Source organism: Salmo trutta, chromosome 7 (genome assembly GCF_901001165.1).
Source record: "Salmo trutta chromosome 7, fSalTru1.1, whole genome shotgun sequence".
In the NCBI taxonomy this organism is placed as follows: Eukaryota; Metazoa; Chordata; class Actinopteri; order Salmoniformes; family Salmonidae; genus Salmo; species Salmo trutta.
Genome location: NC_042963.1, coordinates 32,087,178 through 32,111,161, shown reverse-complemented (window position 1 = coordinate 32,111,161; position 23,984 = coordinate 32,087,178). Strand labels below are relative to the sequence as shown.

Genomic DNA, 23,984 nt, shown 5'->3' with positions numbered 1-23,984 from the left:
TTTACATGTGAAAAATGAATGCCATATGCTGCAATTGCTATTGGCCTATTGTTTACCTTTTTGTTGGTGACACATTGATATCTTCATAATATGCAACAAAAACAAAATGGTCGCCCCGCCTCTGTTTTGGTAAAGAGCTGAGGGATGGGCCTGGAGAAATGTAACCACTCTGAGATTAATTGACAGAGCTACGAAAGCAAGGACTGGCCATCCATGATATCGGCATTATTGTTTTAACCATGTTATGAGGCTATACAGTGTTTGTTTACATTTACAATGTTTACAAACATTGGAGGAAAACAAGCTTATATTTTGGGTTCTAGTGGAGTGTGACAGTTGAACTAAGCTTATGAGGTATTTATAAGTCATATTCTTCAAGAATCAAGGGATATATATATATATATATATATATATATATATATATATGTATATTTATATATATATATATATACACAGTACCAGTCAAAAGTTTGGAAACACCTACTCATTCAAGGGTTTTTCTTTATTTTTTTACATTTTCTACATTGTGGAATAATAGTGAAGACATCAAAACTATGAAATAACACATATGGAATCATCTTGTAATGAAAGAAGTATTAAACAAATCAAAATATATTTTAGATCCTTCAAAGTAGCCACCATTTGCCTTGATGACAGCTTTGCAAACTCTTGGCATTCTCTCAAACAGCTTCATGAGGAATGCTTTTCCAGTCTTGAAGGACTTCCCACCTATGATGAGCACTTGTTGTCTGCTTTTCCTTCACTCTGAGGTCCAACTCATCCCAAACCATCTCGATGTGGTTGAGGTCAGGTGATTGTGGAGGCCAGGTCATCGGATGCAGCACTCCATCACTCTCCTTCTTGGTCAAATATCCCTTACACAGCCTGGAGGTGTGTTTTGGGTCATTGTCCTGTTGAAAAACAAATGATAGTCGCACTAAGCGCAAACCAAATGGGATGCCGTATCGCTACAGAATGCTGTGGTAGCCATGCTGGTTAAGTGTGCCTTGAATTTTAAATAAATCACAGACAGTGTCACCAGCAAAGCACGCCCACACCATCACACCTCCATGCTTCACGGTAGGAACCACATATGCAGAGATCATCCATTCACCTACTCTGCGTCTCACAAAGAGAAGACGGTTGGAACCAAAAATCTGAAATTTGGACTCATCAGACCAAAGAACAGATTTCCACTGGTCTAATGTCAATTGCTCATGTTTCTTGGCCCAAGCAAGTCTCTTATTATTATTGGTGTCCTTTAGTAGTGGTTTCTTTGCAGCAATTCAACCATGAAGGCTGGATTCACACAGTCTTCTCTGAACAGTTGATGTTGAGATGTGTGTGTTACTTGAACTCCGTGAAGCATTTATTTGGGCAGCAATCTGAAGCTGGTAACTCTAATGAACCTCTGCAGCAAAGGTAACTCTGGGTCTTCCTTTCCTTTGGCGGTTCTCATGAAAGCCAGTTTCATCATAGCGCTTGATGGTTTTTGCGACTGCGTTTGAATAAACTTTAAAAGTTATTGACATTTTCCGGATTGACTGACCTTCATGTCTTAAAGTAATGATGGATTGTCGTTTCTCTTTGCTTATTTGAGCTGTTCTTGCCATAATATGGACTTGGTCTTTTACCAAATAGTGTCACGTCGGTATGAAGGATCGGGAGACAGGCGCAGGAATGCATAATAGGGGTTTTTATTTCCCAAATTACAAAGTGCCGTGTAAAGGCACGGGGACGAAGACCAAACAAACACGTATACAAAACACAGGGTAGAAACCCAAACAAAAGAGTGAGGAGTACCTCAAATATATACGTGGCACGAAAGCCAAAACAACATAGCACAGGTACTCACACGAACCAATGGACATTGTAACAATAATCGACAGGACAATGGTGAACAAAGGGCACACTTATACAATTACTAATCAAATGGGAATAGGGACCAGGTGTGCGTAATGACAGTTCCGGAGGCATCCGTGACAAATAGGGCTATCTTCAGTATACCACCCCTAACACAACTGATTGGCTCAAATGCATTAAGGAAAGAAATTCCACAAATTAACTTTTAACAAGGCACACCTGTTAATTGAAATGCATTCCAGGTGACTAGCTTATGAAGCTGGTTGAGAGAATTCCAAGAGTGTGCAAAGCTGTCATCAAGGCAAAGGGTGGCTACTTTGAAGAATCTCAAATATAAAATAGATTTGGATTTGTTTAACACTTTTTGGTTACTACATGATTCCATATGTGTTATTTCATAGTTTTGATGTCTTCACTGTTATTCCACAATGTAAAAAAATATATTTTTAAGAAAACCCCTGGAATGAGTAGGTGTGTCCAAACCTTTGACTGGTACTGTATTCATATCCATTGATTCTTGAGGAATATAACTTATAACCTAACTTACAACCTTATAACCTAAGCCTCATGAGCTTAGTTCAACTGTCACATTCCACAAGAGCCCAAACTTTTGACTGGTACTGTATATATATGTACATGTTTAAATATAAATAATTTATAACTCCAGAAATGGATGTAGCAATTACATATTGCCCCTTTAAGTCTATCAAAAGTGTCAGAGTTTGAGCATGTGTCCATTAGGCCTATGGATGTATATTTTTTTCAGCATGAATTAGATTGAGCACTAAAAGCCCCACTGTTATTCCATAGGCTGGGATCCGCACTATGCAGCTGTTGCCAGAACGCATTTTTCACTGGCTGTCCACTGGTTTCAAAAACAATGATTGATAGGCAGCTTAAACTTCTTGAATTCAACCATTATTGGATTCAAATACACATTTAGATTTGTGAATAGTCATCCACAACCACAATCCGTAAGGCGCAAATAGATAAATGAGAGAGCAGCAGTATGATTCGAATCAACATGCCCCCATTAACATCGACGGAGCTGTAGTGGAGTGGGTCAAGAGTTTAAAGTTCTTTGGTGTCCACATCACAAACTATCATGGTCCAAACACACCAAGACAGTTGTGAAGAGGGCACGACAACACCTTTTCCTCCTCAGGAGAATGAAAAAATTTGGCATGGGTCCTCAGATCCTCAAAAAGTTCTACAGCTGCACCATCGAGAGCATCCTGACTGGTTGCATCACTGCCTAGTATGGCAACTGCTCGGCATCTGACCATAAGGCGCTACAGAGGGTAATACGTACGGCCCAGTACATCACTGGGGCCAAGCTTCCTGACATCCAGGACCTATATACTAGGCGGTGTCAGAGTAAGACCCCAAAAATTGTCAAAGACTCCAGTCACCCAAGTCCTAGACTGTTCTATGGCAAGTGGTACCGGAGCGCCAAGTCTAGGACCAAAAGGCTCCTTAACAGCTTTTACCCCCAAGCCATAAGACTGCTGAACAATTAATCAAATGGCCACCCGGACTATTTAATGGCAAGATGGTGCCGACAGAAAGGGCTGCCTCTCTTCTAGTCCTTAGGAAACTTTGCAGTATTTTGTTTTTTTATGTATTATTTCTTACATTGTTAGCACAGAAAATCTTAAGTGTTAATGCATACAGCCAGGAAGAACTATTGAATATCAGAGCGACATCAACTTACCAGCACTACAAACAGGAATACGACTTTCCCAAAAAGGATCCTTTGTCCGCACCACCCAGGGCATTTGAACTGATTCCAGAGTCCGACCCAAAACAACGCCACCGGAGAAGAGGGAGACTGGAGCGGACTTCCGATCACCACCCACCGCTTCCGAGTATATTACTCGCTAATGTCCGGTCCCTAGATAACAAGGTCGACGAAATCAGGGCAAGGGTTGCTTTCCAGAGAGACATAAGGGATTGTAACATACTCTGTTTCAGGGAAACATGGCTCTCTCGGGATATGTTGTCGGAGTCGGTACAACCACCTGGATTCTCAGTGCATCACACCGACAGGAATAAACATCTCTCCGGGAAGAAGAAGGGCGGGGGTGTATATTTCATGATTAATGACTCATGGTGTAATTGTAACAACATACAGGAATTCAAGTCCTTTTGTTCACCTGACATAGAATTCCTCACAATCAAATGCTGACAGTATTATCTCCGAAGAGAATTCTCTTTGGTTATTGTCACAGCCGTGTATATCCCCCTTCAAGTCGATACCACAATGGCCCTCAAGGAACTGTACTGGACTTTATGCAAACTGGAAACCATATATCCTGAGACTGCATTTATTGTAGCTGGGAATATTAAGAAATTCTATCAGCATATTGATTGTAGCACTCTCGCTGGAAAAACACTGTACCACGGTTACTCTAACTTCCACAGTGCATACACGGCCTTCCTTTCAGCAAATCTGACCATGACTCTATTTTGCTCCTCCCTTCCTATAGGCAGAAACTCAAACAGGAAGAACCTGTGCTAAGGACTACTCAATGCTGGTCTGACCAATCGGAATCCCTGCTTCAAGATTGTTTTGATCATGCGGACTGGGAAATATTCTTGGTAGCCTCAGAGAATAATATCGACGTATACGCTGGTTCGGTGAGCAATTTTATAAGGAAGTGTATAGGAGATGCTGTACCCACTGTGACTAATAAAACCTACCCTAACCAGAAACCGTGGACAGATGGCGGCATTTGTGCAAAACTGAAAGCGGGAACCACCTCATTTAACCATGGAAAGGTGACTGTGTAATTGTGTCCTGGACTTCCTGACGGGCCGCCCCCAGGTGGTGAAGGTAGGAAACAACATCTCCACTTTGCTGATCCTCAACACTGGGGCCCCACAAGGGTGCGTGCTCAGCCCCCTCCTGTACTCCCTGTTCACCCATGACTGTGTGGCTATGCACACCTCCAACTCAATGATCAAGTTTGCAGACGACACAACAGCAGTAGGCTTGATTACCTAAAATGACGAGACAGCCTTCAGGGAGGAAGTGAGGGCTCTCGGAGTGTGGTGTTCAGGAAAACAACCTCTCACTCAACGTCAGCAAAACAATGGAGCTGATTGTGGATTTCAGGATACAGCAGAGGGAGCGCTCCCCTATCCACATTGAAGGGACAGCAGTGGAGAAGGTGGAAAGTTCCTCAGTGTACAGATGACCGACAAACTGAAATGGTCCACCCACAAAGACAGTGTGTTGAAGAAGGCACAACAGCGTCACCTAAAACCCTCACAAACTTTTGCAGATGTACAATTGAGAGCATCCTGTCGTGCTGTATAACCTCCTGGTATGGCAACTGCAGCACCCGCAATCGCAGGGCCATTCAGAAGGTGGTGTGCTCTGCACAACGCATCACCGGGGGCAAACTACCTGCATTCCAGGACACCTACAGCACCCGATGTCACAGGAAGGCCAAAAAGATCATCAAGGACAACAACCACCCGAGCCAATGCCTGTTCACCCCACTACCATCCAGAAGGTGAGGTCAGTACAGGTGCATCAAAGCTGGGACCGAGAAACTGAAAAACAGCTTCTTTCTCAAGGCCATCAGACTGTTAAACAGCAACCACTAGCGCAGAAAGGCTGCTGCCTGCATTCAGACTTGAAATCATTGGCCACTTTAATAAATGGAACACTAGTCCCTTTAATAATGTCACTTTAATAATGTTTACATATCTTGCATTACTCATCTCATATGTATACACTGTATTTATACTTTCTATTGCATCTTAGCCTATGCCGCTCTGTCATTGCTCATACGTATATTTATATGTATATATTCCTATTCCATTCCTTTACTTACATTTGTGTGTATTAGGTATTTGTTGTGGAATTGTTAGATATTAATTATTTGTTAGATATTGCTGCACTGTTGGAACTAGAAGCACAAGCATTTCACTATACTTGCAATAACATCTGCTAACCATGTGTATGTGACCAATAACCTTTGATTTGATTTGATTTGATTTACATTGACCACCCCCTTCCCCTTTGTTTAAACACTGCTGCTACTTGCTGTTTATTATCTATGCATAGTCACTTTACAAATGACCTCGACTAATCTGTACCCCCGCATGTTGACTCGGTACCGGTACCCCCTGTAAATAGCCTCGTTATTGTTATGTCATTTTCTTGTGTTACTTTTTTATTTGATTTATTGACTTTAGTTTATTTTGTAATTATTTTCTTCTCTATTTCTTCAACTGCATTGTTGGTTAAGGGCTTGTAAGTAAGTATTTCACGGTAAGGTCTACACCTGTTGTATTCGGCGCATGTGATAAATAAAATTGGATTTGATTTGTAGATCTCAATAATAAGTGATATCCGTGTCACCGTAGACTACACCACTGCTGTCATCCTTACCTCGCTCAGGTGAAAAATACTTAAAATTGTGCCTTTTTTCAATGCTGATTTGAATGTCATTAAGAAAACAGAGAAGTGTGAAAGGTATTTTTTCACAAACATCCTTTCTGAATTTAAAAGTAATCCTTGAAGTAATCATCTAGTTTTTCAAAAGTATCTGTAATCTGATTACAGTATTTTTTCTGGTAACGTAACACAGTTACCATTTTTTTGTAATCCCTCACATGTAACAGATTACATGTTTATTTAACTAGGCAAGTCAGTTAAGAACAAATTATTTTTTACAATGACGGCCTACCCTAGCCAAACCCTTCCCTAACCCGGATGACACTGGGTCAATTGTACTCCGCCATGTGAGACGAATCACGACCGGTTGTGATACAGCCCGGGATTGAATCAGGGCCTGTAGTGACGCCTTTAGCACTGCGAGCCACTCAGGTTACTCCCCAACCCTGATTGTCACATACAGTCATGTTTGCAAAACCACTACAGTGAATACTACAGTCATCTCTGCAAAAGCACTACAGTAAATATTACATTGAATACTATAGTAAAGTCCACAAAAACACTACAGTGAATACTAGAGTATATACTGTAAATATAGTAATACTACAGTATTTCGACCATAGCATACTATAGTATTTTTTTATGTGGGAGGGGCGCTTTCAACAGTTCTATCTGTTACACAAATACACACACGCGAGTGCACACGCGTACGCGTACGCACTCGCGCTCGCACACACACACACACACACACACACACACACACAATTAAACAGAAAGCTATCCTGCCTCCTTACTTGGGTTTTAGATGTAGACAGTCAGGGTTAGATAATAGTAAGGTTGTGGTGATGGGTTTTACCTGTGGCTCTGAGGGGACTGAGGAGGAGTAGTGTGGACCAGAGTAGGACCCTCCACCTCCACAGACAAGAACTCCGCTGCTGCATCACTACAGCCTCAACCAGACACCAGGTTCCAGTCCCAGCCCCTAGCACTGTATCTAGAACCAGAACTTCCTTAGCACAGCTCCAAGTTCCAGTCCCAGTCTCTCACACCACCACCCCTAACCTGGAAATAGAGAAAGAGAAGTGTGGTAAAATAAGAGTTATCTTGTTGTTAAACAACCAAACAGTTTTGCCACTGTCACTGGGCAATGCTAAGCTATCTATGACTAGTTAGCTGTCTGTATTGAAATGGGTGTAACTTAAATGAGTGATGCTAGGCTAACTATTGCTAGCTATCTGTGCTGTATTTATTGACATACGCAAGCTGTCATTGAACAATGTTATGATAGCTACAACTAGCTGTCTGACTTAGTGACCACTGAGCAATGCTTAGCTAACTATGGCTAGCCAGATGTCTGTATTGACATGGCTGTCACTGAAGGATGCTAGGTTAATTATGGCTAGATTGCTGTCTGTTTTGTCATGGTGGTCAGCATGACTGAGCAATGCTAGGCTAACTACCTAGTATTCTGTATTGACATTGCTTGGTTGTCTGTGGGCTCGTGGCCTCAGTGTCCCTCACCTTTTCACATTACACTTTATTTAGTGTGGTTACTTTGCTTTACTTTACAAATTAGCATTGGCCAAATTGGGATTCCTGGTCCTGCTTCTCTAACCAAGTTAAGGTCTTTACTAAAGTGTTAATTGATTGAAAACAAAAAACGATGTTTTAAGTGAGAAGTAGGCATTGGTCTTAAAAAAGAAAGGAAATTCACGAGCACCACAATGCCTACTCCACCCATGCTCTACCAAGGTTTTCCAGCACACAGCCTTGACCGAGTACAGTAGCTATGTTGGTTTATTGTACTTCAAACAATAGTGTATGCAGGTCGCTTAGGATTTAAACCTTCTCAAACAGCCTAATTCATATTCTTAATTTAGGTGGTCCCAAAATAATGTGATTTGTACCGCATGCAAGTTAAAGTATTGGATTCTTCACATACCACACTAATCCAACTCCACTACGTTTTCAAGCTTTTTTATTATATGAAAACAAGCCTTGCTTTTATATTTACAAGACCATCAAGCTTGATTTATCGAGCTGTATGTCTTGTAGTGATGTGGTGCCTGCCTGTATTTCCTAAACCTTTTTATTTAGTCATTAAGAATAACATATATTTTCATCTTATTTGTCATAAGAAACTAACTCCCTTTCTCCTATAGAGCTCCATTTTTATGGAATGGTCTGCCGACTCGGTCTCGACCTTTAAGTCTTTATCTCTTCAGTAGGTCCTATGATTGAGTACAGTACGGCCAAGGAGTGTGAAGGTGAACGGAAAGGCACTGGAGCAATGAACCACCCTTGCTGTCTCTGCCTGGCCAGTTCCCCTCTCTCCACTGGGATTCTCTGCCTCAAACCCTATTACGAGGGCTGAGTCACTGGCTTACTGGTGCTCTTCCATGCCGTCCCTAGGAGCAGTGCATCACTTGAGTGGTTTGAGTCACTGACGCGATCTTCCTGTCCAGGTTGACCCCCCCCCCCCCCCCTTGGGTTCGTGCCCTGGGGGAGATCGTCGTGGGCTATACTCAGCCTTGTCTCAGGATGGTAAGTTGGTGGTTGAAGATATCCCTCTAGTGATGTGGAGGCTGTGCTTTGGCAAAGAGGGTGGGGTTATATCCTGCCTGTTTGGCTCTGTCCGGGGGTATTGTTGGACGGGGCCACAGTGTCTCCCGACCCCTCCTGTCTCAGCCTCCAGTATTTATTCTGCAATAGTTTATGTGTCTAGGGGCTAGGGTCAGACTGTTATATCTGGATAATTTCTCCTGTATTATCTGGTGTCCTGTGTGAATTTAAGTATGCTCTCTCTAATTCTCTCTCTCTCATTCTCTCGGGGGACCTGAGCACTAGGGCCATGCCTCAGGACCATCTGGCCTGATGACTCCCTGCTCCCCAGTCCACCTGGTTGTGCTGCTGCTCCAGTTTCAACTGTTCTGCCTGCGGCTATGGAACCCTGGCCTGTTCACCGGACGTGCTACTGTGTCCCAGACCTGCTGTTTTCAACTCTCTAGAGACAGCAGGTGCGGTAGAGATACTCTGAATGATTGGCTATGAAAAGCCAACTGACATTTACTCCTGAGGTACTGACCTGTTGCACCCTCTACAACCACTGTGAGTATTATTATCTGACCCTGCTGGTCATCTATCAACATTAGAACATCTTGGCCATGTACTGTTATAATCTCCACCTGGCACAGCCAGAAGAGGACTGGCCACCCCGCATAGCCTCGTTCCTCTCTAGGTTTCTTCCTAGGTTCCGGCCTTTCTTGGGAGTTTTTCCTAGTCACCGTGCATCTACACCTGCATTGCTTGCTGTTTGGGGTTTTAGGCTGGGTTTCTGTACAGCACTTTGTGACATCAGCTGATGTAAGAAGGCCTTTATAAATTAATTTGATTGATATAATCTTTTTTTGGTCAGTAGGTAACCAACATAACACCAGGTGGTGGTATGTTTGACACAGCCCACTCATATGGAGTTGAAGTCGAAGTTTACATACACCTTAGCCAAATACATTTAAACTCAGTTTTTCACAATTCCTGACATTTAATCCTAGTAAAAATTCCATGTCTTAGGTCAGTTAGGATCACCACTTTATTTTAAGAATGTGAAATGTCAGAATAATAGTAGAGAGAATTATTTATTTCAGCTTTTGTTTCTTTCATCACATTCCCAGTGGGTCAGAAGTTTACATACAATCAATTAGTATTTGGTAGCATTGCCTTTAAATTGTTTAACTTAGGTCAAATATTTCGGGTAGCCTTCCACACGCTTCCCACAGTAAGTTATGGTGAATTTTGGCTCATTCCTCCTGACAAAGTTGGGGTAACTGAGTCAGGTTTGTAGGCCTCCTTGCTCACACACGCTTTTTCAGTTCTGCCCACATATTTTCTTTGGGATTGAGGTCAGCGCTTTGTGATGGCCACTCCAATACCTTGACTTTGTTGTCCTTAAGCCATTTTGCCACAACTTTGGAAGTATGCTTGGGGTCATTGTCCATTTGGAAGACCCATTTGCGACCAAGCTTTAATATCCACATAATTTTCCTCCTCATGATGCCATCTATTTTGTGAAGTGCACCAGTCCCTCCTGCAGCAAAGCACCCCCACAACATGATGCTGCCACCCCCGTGCTTCATGATTGGGATGGTGTTCTTCGGCTTGCAAGCCTCCCCCTTTTTCCTCCAAACATAACGATGGTCATTATGGCCAAACAGTTCTATTTTTATTTAATCAGACCAGAGGACATTTCTCAAAAAGTACAATCTTTGTCCCCATGTGCAGTTGCAATCCATTGTCTGGCTTTTTTATGGCGGTTTTGGAGCAGTGGCTTCTTCCTTGCTGAGGGGCCTTTCAGGTTATGTCGATATAGGACTCGTTTTACTGTGGATATAGATACTTTTGTACCTTTTTCCTCCAGCATCTTCACAAGGTCCATTGCTGTTTGTTCTGGGATTAATTTGCACTTTTCGCACCAAAGTATGTTCCAAGCTGCTTACTGGGATTGTGATACAGGGAATTATAAGTGAAGTAATCTGTCTGTTAACAATTGTTGGAAAAATTACTTGTGTCATGCACAAAGTAGATGTCCTAACCGACTTGCCAAAATTATAGTTTATTAAGAAGAAATTTGTGGAGTGGTTGAAAAACGAGTTTTAATGACTCCAACTTAAGTGTATGTTAACTTCCGACTTCAATTGTATACTTTAAAGGTCTATAGAGCCTGTCTGCATTCCTGATTTCTGTAACTGTTAGCTTACCTGTGTAATGCTGACATAAGCTCAGAAAAACTTGTTTTGCAAACATGGTCCTGTTTTATCAATGATTGTGCTGATCAATTGACAGTTTATTATCTCTGTCAAGTGAATATGTAGCTTAAAGTTGTATTTATTTTTTCAAAAAAGATGGTGATGCAACAATACATACAGCCTAATGATATACAGTATGTCAAATCAAATTGTATTTGTCACATGAGCCGAATTCAACAGGTTTCACCTTACAGTGAAATGCTTACTTACAAGCCCTTAACCAACAATGCAGTTTTAAGAAAATCCTTTAAAAAAAGTAAAAGATAAGAATAACAAATAATTAAAGAACAGCAGTAAATAACAATAGCGGGGCTATATACAGGGGGTACCGGTACAGAGTCAATGTGTCAAAGTGCGCGGGCACGGGTGTTGAGGTAATTGAGGTAATTATGTACATGTAGGTAGAGTTATTAAAGTGGATATGCATAGATAATAATAGAGAGTAGCAGCAGCGTGGGGGGGGGGCAATGCAAATAGTCTGGGTAGCCATTTGATTAGCTGTTCAGGAGTCTTATGGCTTGGGGGTAGAAGCTGTTTAGAAGCCTCTTGGACCTAGACTTGTTGCTCTGGTACCGCTTGCCGTGCGGTAGCAGAGATAACTATTTTTATGGCCTTCCTCTGTGTAACGGCTTGGTGATCGTGGAGGAGGAATGAGGCGCAGGAAGCAGCGAACACAGGGTAGTGGTGTTTTTAATATATACACTCACACAAAAAACAAAGGTTCCCACACACAGGGGAGAAAATACATACGGCGTCAAAACAACGTCGACACGAACATAAGCCGTCTATCAAATAAACAATCATTAATCCCGCACAAACAGGAGCGGGCCAGCTAAACTAAATAGCCCTTCTAATGGCTAATTGACCACAGGTGTCACAAAATAAAAAAAGGGAAAAGCAAAAGGGAATCGGTGGCAGCTAATAGGCCGGTGACGACGACCGCCGAGCGCCACCCGAGCAGGAGGGGGCGCCACCGTCGGTGGGAATCGTGACAGTACCCCCCTCCTGACGCGTGGCTCCCGCAGCGCGCCGACACCGGCCTCGAGGTCGACCCGGAGGGCGAGGCGCAGGGCGATCCGGACGGAGGTGGTGGAACTCCCTCAACATAGATGGGTCCAGGACGTCCGCCGCCGGCACCCAGCACCTCTCCTCCGGGCCGTACCCCTCCCAGTCAACGAGGTACTGTAGGCCCCTCGCCCGGCGTCTCGAGTCCAGTATGGCCCATATGCTGTACGCCGGGGACCCCCCGATGTCCAGAGGGGGCGGAGGGACCTCCGGCACCTCATCTTCGTGAAGGGGACCAGCTACCACCGGCCTGAGGAGAGACACATGAAACGAGGGGTTAATACGGTAATAGGAAGGGAGTTGCAACCGATAACACACCTCGTTTATCCTCCTCAGGACTTTGAAGGGCCCCACACACTGCGGCCCCAGCTTCCGGCAGGGCACGCGGAGGGGCAGGTTCCGGGTCGAGAGCCAGACCCTGTCTCCCGGTGTGAACACGGGCGCCTCACTGCGGTGGCAGTCAGCACTCCTCTTCTGCCGCGCACTGGCCTCCTTTAGTGAGTCCTGGACGGCTCTCCAGGTCTCCTTGGAGTGCTGAACCCAGTCCTCCACCGCAGGAGCCTCGGTCTGACTCCGGTGCCATGGTGCCAGGACCGGCTGGTAACCTAACACACACTGAAAGGGTGATATGTTAGTAGAGGAGTGGCGAAGTGAGTTCTGGGCTAACTCAGCCCAGGGAATATACCTCGCCCACTCCCCTGGCCGGTCCTGGCAATATGACCTCAGGAACCTGCCCACCTCCTGGTTCACCCTCTCCGCCTGCCCATTGCTCTCGGGGTGATAACCGGAGGTCAAACTGACCGAGACCCCCAGCCGCTCCATAAACGCTTTCCAGACCCTGGATGTGAACTGGGAACCTCGATCAGAGACAATGTCCTCCGGCACCCCGTAGTGCCGGAAGACGTGGGTAAATAGGGCCTCCGCAGTCTGCAGGGCTGTAGGGAGACCGGGCAATGGGAGGAGACGGCAGGACTTAGAGAACCGATCCACAACCACCAGAATCGCCGTGTTCCCCTGAGAGGGGGGAAGATCTGTCAGGAAGTCGATGGACAGGTGCGACCATGGTTGTTGTGGAACGGGGAGGGGCTGTAACTTCCCTCTTGGTAGATGCCTAGGAGCCTTACTCTGGGCACACACCGAACAGGAAGAGACATAGGACCTCACGTCCTTAGCTAAGGTGGGCCACCAGTACTTCCCCTTTAGACTCCGCACTGTCCTCGCCTCACCAGGATGACCCGCAGTGGGTAGCGTGTGCGCCCACCGAATCAAACGATCACGAACACCGAGCGGCACATACATGCGCCCCAAGGGCACCTGCGCAGGCGCAGGTTCTAACACCAATGCCCGCGTCCACCTCCCATACCACAGGTGCCACCAGCCTAGACGCTGGAATGATGAGAGTTGGATCGATGGGCCGGTCCTCCGTGTCATAGAGACGGGACAGCGCGTCGGCCCTAGTATTCAGGGAACCCGGTCTATAGGAGATGGTAAACCTAAACCGGGCGAAGAACATGGCCCACCTCGCCTGACGCGGATTCAGTCTCCTCGCTGCCCGGATGTACTCCAGGTTTCGGTGGTCGGTCCAGATGAGAAAGGGGTGTTTAGCCCCCTCAAGCCAGTGCCGCCACACCCTCAAAGCTTTGACCACTGCTAGCAACTCCCTGTCCCCCACATCGTAGTTACGCTCCGCCGAACTGAGCTTCTTCGAAAAGAAAGCGCAGGGGCGGAGTGTCAGTGGCACACCCGAGCGCTGTGATAGCACGGCACCCACCCCAGCCTCGGACGCGTCCACCTCCACTACGAACGCTAAAGACGGGTCCGGGTGCGCCAACACGGGTGCGTCGGTGAACAGCGTCTTCAACTTCTTGAAGGCTCCGTCCGCCTCCGTCGACCATCGCAAACGCACCGGCCCCCCCTTCAGCAGTGAGGTAATGGGAGACGCTACCTGGCCAAAACCCCGGATAAACCTCCGGTAGTAATTGGCAAAGCCTAAAAACCGCTGCACCTCCTTCACCGTGGTTGGAGTTGGCCAATTACGCACGGCCTTAAAGCGGTCACACTCCATCACCACCCCCGTGGTGGAAATGCGATAACCCAGAAAGGAGACGGCTCGTTTGGAAAACTCACACTTCTCAGCCTTAACGTATAGGTCATGCACCAGCAGTCTACCAAGCACCTTGCGCACCAGGGACACATGCGCGGAGCGGGTGGCGGAATATATCAGAATGTCATCGATATAGACTATCACACCCTGCCCATGCAGGTCCCTGAGAATCTCGTCAACAAAGGATTGAAAGACGGCTGGAGCATTTTTCAACCCATACGGCATGACGAGGTATTCATAATGGCCTGATGTGGTACTAAAGGCGGTTTTCCACTCGTCTCCCTTCTTGATACGCACCAGATTATACGCGCTCCTGAGATCCAGTTTTGTGAAGAACTATGCTCCGTGAAATGATTCCACCGCCGTAGCGATGAGAGGTAGTGGGTAACTAAACCCCACCGTAATAGCGTTTAGACCTCGGTAATCAATGCACGGACGCAGACCTCCCTCCTTTTCTTCACAAAAAAGAAACTCGAGGAAGCGGGTGAGATGGAGGGCCGAATGTACCCCTGTCCCAGGGATTCCGTGACATATGTCTCCATAGCCGCAGTCTCCTCCTGTGACAAGGGGTACACGTGACTCCTGGGAAGCGCAGCGTCAACCTGGAGATCTATCGCACAATCCCCCTGTCGATGAGGTGGTAATTTAGTCGCCCTCTTTTTACAAAAAGCGATCGCCAAATCGGCGTATTCAGGGGGAATGCGCACGGTGGACACCTGGTCTGGACTCTCCACCGACGTGGCACCTATGGAAACTCCTAGACACCTACCTGAACACTCCTCTGACCACCCCTGGAGAACCCCCTGTTTCCACGAAATACGGGGATTGTGACCAGCCAGCCAGGGGACCCCCAGCACCACCGGAAACGCAGGCGAATCAATAAGGAAAAAACTAATGCGTTCCTTATGATTCCCCTGCGTTACCATGTCCAGTGGCACCGTAGACTCCCTGACTAACCCTGACCCTAATGGCCGGCTATCTAGGGAGTGCACAGGGAAAGGGGAATCTATCGGCACCCGCGGAATGCCCAGCTTAATGGCAAGTCCACGGTCCATAAAATTCCCAGCTGCGCCTGAATCGACTAGCGCCCTATGCTGGGAAGAGGGAAAAAATTTAGTAAACAAAACAGGTAAAACACGTGACCAACAGGGGGTTCTGGGTGAATCTGGTGCTGACTCACCTGAGGTGACCGAGAAGTGTTCTGCCTGCCCTCTCGACTCCCAGACTGGCTCCTCCAGCACCGGTCGGCCGTGTGTCCTCTCCGACCACAGCTGGTGCAGGAGGAGCCACTTCCTCCGGTGCCCCTTTGCACGGCCCCCCCCACCTCCATAGGGGTAGGGGCGGGGGTGCACGGGGGTGGAACGGGCAGGACCCTCTCCGAACGCCCGCGGGCAGCCAGCAAATTGTCCAGTCGTATGGACATATCTATGAGCTCGTCCAGGGACAAAGCTGTGTCCCGACAGGCCAGCTCCCTGCGGACGTCCGCCCGGAGACTGCAGCGGTAGTGGTCTATGAGGGCCCTGTCGTTCCACCCCGCCCCAGCAGCCAAGGTCCTGAACTCCAGCGCGAAGTCCTGGGCACTCCTCGTTTCCTGCCTGAGGTGGAACAGCCATTCACCCGCCGCTCTTCCTTCCGGAGGGTGGTCGAACACGGCCCGAAAGCGGCGGGTGAACTCTGGGTAGTGGTCCCTCGCCGAGTCTGGACCGTTCCAGACCGCATTAGCCCACTCCAGAGCTCGGCCCGTCAGGCAGGAAACGAGGGCACTCACGCTCTCCTCCCCCGTGGGAGCAGGTCTGACGGTGGCCAGGTACAGCTCAAGCTGGAGCAAAAATCCCTGGCACCCAGCCGCCGCCCCATCGTACTCCCTCGGGAGCGCCAAACGAAGCGCGCCAGAGCCAGACGTCATGGGGGGCGAAGATGGCTGTATCGGGGGAGGTGGAGGTGGAGAGAGGATACCACTTCTCTCCCATCGGTCCATCCTCTCCATCATCTGGTCCATTGCCGATCTGATGCGATGGAGGACTGTCGTGTGGTGGAGTACGCGTTCCTCCATCGAGGGCAGAGGAGTGGCCGCTGCTCCCGCTGATTCCATGCCTTTTCTTATGGTGCGGGATTCTGTAACGGCTTGGTGATCGTGGAGGAGGAATGAGGCGCAGGAAGCAGCGAACACAGGGTAGTGGTGTTTTTAATATATACACTCACACAAAAAACAAAGGTTCCCACACACAGGGGAGAAAATACATACGGCGTCAAAACAACGTCGACACGAACATAAGCCGTCTATCAAATAAACAATCATTAATCCCGCACGAACAGGAGCGGGCCAGCTAAACTAAATAGCCCTTCTAATGGCTAATTGACCACAGGTGTCACAAAATAAAAAAAGGGAAAAGCAAAAGGGAATCGGTGGCAGCTAATAGGCCGGTGACGACGACCGCCGAGCGCCACCCGAGCAGGAGGGGGCGCCACCGTCGGTGGGAATCGTGACACTCTGGCACTGCCTGGTATAGAGGTCCTATAAATATTGGGGCCAATGTGTGACAAATATCTAAATGGTTTGAAAGGATTTTCATGCAGTACTTAGAGGAATAAAAGTGAATATACATTATATATACAAAAGTATGTGTACACCCCTTCAAATTAATGGATTCAGATATTTCAGCGACACCTGTTACTGACAGGTGTATAAATTGATCACACATTCATGCAATCCCCATAGACAAACATTGGCAGTAGAATGGCTTTATTGAAGAGCTCAGTGACTTTTAACATGGCACTGTCATTGAATGCCACCTTTCCAATAAGTCAGTTTGTCAAATTTCTGCCCTGCTAGAGCTGCCCCAGTCAACTATAAGTGCTGGTATTGTGAAGTGAAACGTCTAGGAGCAACAACGGCTCAGCCATGAAGTGGTAGGTCCCACAAGCTCACAGAACGTGACCGAGCTAGTGCTGAAGCGCATAGCTCGTACAAATTGTCTGTCCTAGGTTCCAGCACTCACTAGCGAGTTCCAAACTGCCTCTGGAAGCAACATCAGCACAATAACTGTTTGTCGGGAGCTTCATGAAATGGGTTTTCATGGCCGAGCAGCCACACACAAGCCTTACATGCTGACCACACCGCCCGTGTTGCGTGCGCGAGCATTGCAAAATAAATGTATACATACATGTTATTCAATCATTGCACCCACACTACTCGTGCGCTTCAGCGACCGTCTGCACAACCAGGCGCTAAAATAGAAATCGGTTCTATTTGTGACACTCAACACGCTGCAAGTCCAACCTCTCCCATCTCCTCATTGGTTTTTAGAAGCATATACCCACGTGGGTGATTGAAAGATGAATGTCCACACTCCAGTCAGTTGTAGTAATGCAGAGTAAAGTTGGTTGCCAACCGCCATATAAAGTCCAAAGAAGTAAAAAAAGAAGCCTGAGGAAGGAGGAGAGATGACTAGAAAGGAATTCGGTTTACCGTTTTATCTGTGGATTAATTGTGGGAGTAGAGGACCTTGTGCATTTCAGGTAAAATAACAACCCAATGTTTATATCCCAGGACAAATTAGCTAGCAACAGCAAGCTAGCTAGCTAAATTGTCATAAATGTTTAAGGCTTTTCGACCTGTCCCCAAATTAATATAATTGGTTCAGAGTTTGTTTTGATATTTCAACCTGCGTGTCCTGATCGTGTCTGGTGTGGGGGTACAGGATCAACATGCGCGCGTTGGCGCACACCGGCAAGTGGTTTGATCAACATGTAAGATCACCATGAGCAATGCCAAGTGTAGGCTGGAGTGGAGTAAAGCTGCAACCATTGGATTCTGGAGCAGTGGAAACACGTTCTCTGGAGTGATGAATCACACTTCACTATCTGGCAATCCAACGGACTAATCTGGGTTTGGCAAATGCCAGGAGAAAGCTACCTGTAAAGTTTGGGGGAGGAGGAATAATGGTCTGGGCTGGTTTTCATGGTTCGGGCTAGGCCCCTTAGTTCCAGTGAAGGGAAATAATAATGCTACAGCATACAATGACATTCTAGACGATTCTGTGCTTCCAACTTTGTGGCAACAGTATGGGGAAGGCCCTTTCATGTTTCAGCATGGCAATGCCCCCATGCACAAAGCGAGATCCATACAGAAATGGTTTGAAGAGATCGGTGTCAAAGAACTTGACTGGCCTGCACAGAGCTCTGACCTCAACCCCATCGAACACCTTTGGGATGAATTGGAACCCCGACTGCGAGCCAGGCTTAATTGCCCAAAATCAGTGTCCGACCTCACTTATGCTCTTGTGGCTGAATTGAAGCAAGTCCCTGCAGCAATGTTCCAACATCTAGTGGAAAGCCTTTCCAGAAGAGTGGAGACTGTTATAGCAGCAAAGGGGGGTCCAACTCAATATTAATGGCAATGATTTTGGAGTGAGATGTTCGACGAGCAGGTGTTCACATACCAAAACCAGGTTTCTTTTTTAATGTAGGGATTTGTATGGAAAGCCAAGTTGAAGCCAACATTAGATGTTGTTTCCCTCATAATAACCACATGTGGTTTTACTGCAACAGAGTAGCGCAACAACCTTCAATTGAAGCAGCAGGAAACAAACTAAAATGGCCACATCTCTCACAAAAAAATGATAAAAAATGAAATAACAGATAATTATAAGAGAGCAGGAGAACCTATAAATTGGTTACAATAATTACAATAACTTTTCAAGCACCAAATTGAGGAAATGTCTGATTTTCAAGGTAGGCCTATTTCGGTACTTGCATTTCTGAGCTTCAAGTTCAAGTAGGCTACTTCAAGCCCCTTGTATCTTTTTAAATAGCATGGAAAACATAATAGATTTGTCATGTTATTTCATTACCAGACCATATTGTCAATAAGCTATGTAATTTGTTGTCATTATATCCAGAATAATGAATGAATAGGAATAGCGTTGTGTGTTGGGCTATCCTATCCTGCACACACTAGACTCTGTGTCCAATCGAAGGCACAAAAAGCATACAGTGTCACGTCCTGACCAGTTAAGGGTTAATTGTTGTTGGAGTTTGGTTAGGCTGTGGCAGAGGGTATTTGTTTTATATGGTTTGGGGTGGTGGTGTAGGTAGTAGGTCGTTTTATTTATGTATTCCGGGGGTTTTGGGCACTGCTCTGTGTTTATGTATTTCTAGGTTTAGTTAGTTAGTTGTGGGTATAGGTTCTAGGTTTGTTTTCTATGTAGAGTTAATTGGGATTGGACTCCCAATTGAAGGCAGGTGTGTTGAGTTGCCTTTGATTGGGAGTCCTATATTAGTAGGGTGTGTTTGTGGGTAATTGTTTGTGAGCACTGCGTTTATTGAGCCTGCTACCTCTGGCGAGCACATGGAGGGCTGTGCGGCCCCCCAAAGAAATGCCACCCCACACCATGACTGACCCACCCACGGTCATGCTGGAGGATGTTACAGCCTTGATGGCTTATTTGCTAACATTAGTTGGCTAGCTAACTGGCAATAGCAGCCAAAGACGTTCGCTATCTTATGTGTGCTTATTTGTTTATGCTCTGATTAAACACAAGTGTCAGGCCAACAGTTTACACAGATGACTTCTGCTATGTGAAAAACCTTCCAAAGCTAAATATAGCTAGCTTCCTTTGCTTGTAGCTTGCCTCTCATCAGACTGGTGTTAGCTAGCTCCTAGCGCTGTTGCTGCGCAACCTAAGTGTTTTGGTCCGGATTTAGAACTGAGATTCGTCTGAAAAGATGTTAGCATTGCCAGAAATGCTACAGAAAGGTAGCACGTGTGAGAGCGATAAATTATACATTTAATCAAAACTGTTGCCCCTACAAACTTATTCAGTCCAAAAGGTGGCACGTCTAATGGTCACTGTATGAATACTGTAGTCTTGTTCTTATCCGACTCCTAGATATTGAGCTAGGTCGGGGCAATAAATGTTTATTTTCCAAATGCTAATGACCCTGTTAAAAATCTGGTATGTGGTTCTCAGTAATGGCCGGATGGCTCATGGTGAGAGGCGGGGAGTGTGTTGTGTACCTCCAATCAAAGTTGATTTGCGCATTTTCATCGACATTGGTGTCATATCAGCTTAGATATGATAGGGAGATTGGAATGTAACATTGAGCTTCCCACAATAATGTTTAGTTGGAGATCAGCGCTATATCACTACAGAAGTCTGATCTGACATGGCTTTACTGTGATTATTGGCTCAGGACCTTAAAACACAGTGCACACACACCCTTACAAAAAAAATATGTAAAATCTGCAGTCTAATGTTATTCTCCTCACATGTGAAAAGATGGTGTTAACATGTTGCAGTAGCAATGTTTCCACCGGTGGAATTTGGCTGACGACATCTTAAAAAAAAACAAATGCGGGACAAGGGATTGATTTAGAGGGACATTCGCAAAACAGTGGATAGAATACAAATGTTGGGGTCAGGTTAATGGATTGTGTTCAAATGGCGACCTTGTTCTGCTGTATGAAGGTCACTGCTTATTGAAGGGGCAATCCTTAGTTGCTAAATCCATTTTTGGACTAAATACGTAGCTATTGATTCTTGAAGAATATAACGTATAAATGCTTAGTTCTACTGTCGTGTCCGTCAGAACCCAAAATATAAGGTTTTACTCCAAAGTTTGTAAACAAAGTAAATGTAAACAACCACTGTGAAGCCTAAAAACATGGTTAAAACTATCATTTTGATATCATGGATGGTCAGTCCTTGCATCCATAGCATAGTCTATGGATTTGAAAGTGGTTGCATTTCTCCAGACCCAACCCTCAACTTTTTACTAAAACTGAGGCATTGAAAACACGAATGTTTCAATGAAGGATTGCCGCTTTAAACACCTTTAATAGGCCTAGAGTAATAGTGTTATTATATGGTACAATCCTCTATCAGTGAGTTACTTTCATGCAATTAAATTCAAGCAAAAGTCAAGAACAAAATTGTAGTATTGCAAACAGAAATAATGATATTGAAAGCAAAACATAAACCCAAAAGTATTGACAGCAAAAAACAATATTGCAAGGAAATCATTTTGAAATATGATAACAAATTAATTGTACATGGATGCAAAAAACATTATCTGGGGAACATTATAAGGGAGCAGGAGAACCTATAAAATGGTTACAATAATTACAATCACTTTTCAAGCACCCAATTGAGGAAACGTCTGGTTTTCAAGGTAGGCCTACTTCGGTACTTGAATTTCTGAGCTCCAAATTCAAGTAGGCCACTTCAAGCTCCTTGTATTGTTTAAAATTGCTGGTTTAACATGGAAAACATAATGTATTTGTCATGTTATTTCATTACCAGATCATATTGTCAAGAAGCCCACTAGGCTATTCTTTTACGATAACGTGATTAAATACGTCTCCCTCTTTCATGCAATTTTGATGCCTTTTTATCAGTTGCAAGTTTTGGCACATTCCAGCAGCATAGCACCCTGCATCCTACTACTAGTTTGCCTCTGAAGGTAAGCAGGGTCAGTCCTGGTTAGTCCCTGGATGGGAGACCAGATGTAGTTGGAAGTGGTGTCAAATAAATGTGTAAAAAAAAAATACTGCTCAAAAAAATAAAGGGAACACAAACAACACAATGTAACTCCAAGTCAATCACACTTTTGTGAAATCAAACTGTCCACTTAGGAGGCAACACTGATTGACAATAAATTTCACATGCTGTTGTGCAAATGGAATAGACAACAGGTGAAAATTATAGGCAATTAGCAAGACACCCCCAATAAAGGAGTGGTTCTGCAGGTGGTGACCACAGACCACTTCTCAGTTCTTATGCTTCTTGGCTGATGTTTTGGTCACTTTTGAATGCTGGCGGTGCTTTCACTCTAGTGGTAGCATGAGACGGAGTCTACAACCCTCACAAGTGGCTCAGGTAGTGCAGCTCATCCAGGATGGCACATCAATGCGAGCTGTGGCAAGAAGGTTTGCTGTGTCTGTCAGCGTAGTGTCCAGAGCATGGAGGCGCTACCAGGAGACAGGGCAGTACATCAAGAGATGTGGAGGAGGCCGTAGGAGGGCAACAACCCAGCAGCAGGACCGCTACCTCCGCCTTTGTGCAAGGAGGAGCAGGAGAAGCACTGCCAGAGCCCTGCAAAATGACCTCCAGCAGGCCACAAATGTACATGTGTCTGCTCAAATGGTCAGAAACAGACTCCATGAGGGTGATATGAGGGCCCGACGTCCACAGGTGGGGGTTGTGCTTACAGCCCAACACCGTGCAGGACGTTTGGCATTTGCCAGAGAACACCAAGATTGGCAAATTCGCCACTGGCGCCCTGTGCTCTTCACAGATGAAAGCAGGTTGACACTGAGCACATGTGACAGAGTCTAGAGACGCCGTGGAGAACGTTCTGCTGCCTGCAACATCCTCCAGCATGACCGTGGGTGGGTCAGTCATGGTGTGGGGTGGCATTTCTTTGGGGGGCCGCACAGCCCTCCATGTGCTCACCAGAGGTAGCCTGACTGCCATTAGGTACCGAGGTGAGATCCTCAGACCCCTTGTGAGACCATATGCTGGTGCGGTTGGCCCTGGGTTCCTCCTAATGCAAGACAATGCTAGACCTCATGTGGCTGTAGTGTGTCAGCAGTTCCTGCAAGAGGAAGGCATTGATGCTATGGACTGGCCCGCCCGTTCCCCAGACCTGAATCCAATTGAGCACATCTGGGACATCATGTCTCGCTCCATCCACCAATGCCACGTTGCACCACAGACTGTCCAGGAGTTGGCGGATGCTTTAGTCCAGGTCTGGGAGGAGATCCCTCAGGAGACCATCCGCCACCTCATCAGGAGCATGCCCAGGCGTTGTAGGGAGGTCATACAGGCACGTGGAGGCCACACACACTACTGAGCCTCATTTTGACTTGTTTTAAGGACATTACATCAAAGTTGGATCAGCCTGTAGTGTGGTTTTCCACTTTAATTTTGAGTGTGACTCCAAATCCAGACCTCCATGGGTTGATAAATTGGATTTCCATTGATTATTTTTGTGTGCTTTTGTTGTCAGCACATTCAACTATGTAAACAAAAAAGTATTCAATAAGATTATTTCATTCATTCAGATCTAGGATGTGTTATTTTAGTGTTCCCTTTTTTTTTGAGCAGTGTATATGTATTTTTTTTTACATTTTTTTCATGTATTTTTGTAAGGGCACACGCACGCAGTTTCACTCTTCCATTCACTCTCTCTCACACACAGTTGACGCATTTGAAGGCTTCTCTTTAGTAATTCCTTTAAATCCTCTGTAAGTGGGTTTCTCCTCAGCGTTCCCTGTCTGACAGACCACCTCACCTCTAACCTCCCCTGTCACCCTCCTCTCCCACCTCACCCCTAATCTCCCCCACCTCAGCCCTCCCTGAACCCCTCTCTTGCTTGACTCTGAGACAGACAACCGCCCCTCACCCTTCATCAAACCCTCCTCTAACCCACTCTTCCTCTAATCCTGTTTTTTGGCTCTGATTCCAACAAACCTCCTTCCACGTGGCCTAATTCTGGTGCCTATCAGGGTTAGGGTTAGGGAACACTCCATTCCAAATCAACAAACGGGAAACAAAAATGCCAACAAATAAATCATCCATGTGTAAATTTGAAATCACAGTGACATGACAGTTCCATTGCATTCCATTCAGATCATTAGTATCTCTTAATAGGGGCCCATTATTTAGTCTACTTGCCCTCTGAGAACCTAGAAACACAGTCAGCAAAACACTAACAACGTACCAGCAATACCACC

General features: G+C 45.8%; 1 protein-coding gene across 1 annotated transcript in view; it reads right to left on the bottom strand.

The window, feature by feature from the left end:
• Nucleotides 1–23,984, bottom strand: part of LOC115197251 (cadherin-related family member 5) — a 38,772-nt gene that overhangs the window by 14,393 nt on the left and 395 nt on the right. The window contains exon 2 of the mRNA XM_029758617.1: nucleotides 7,131–7,336. Coding sequence (XP_029614477.1) covers nucleotides 7,131–7,215 — 85 coding nt within the window. The 5' untranslated portion in view covers nucleotides 7,216–7,336. The remainder of the gene's footprint in view (nucleotides 1–7,130; nucleotides 7,337–23,984) is intronic.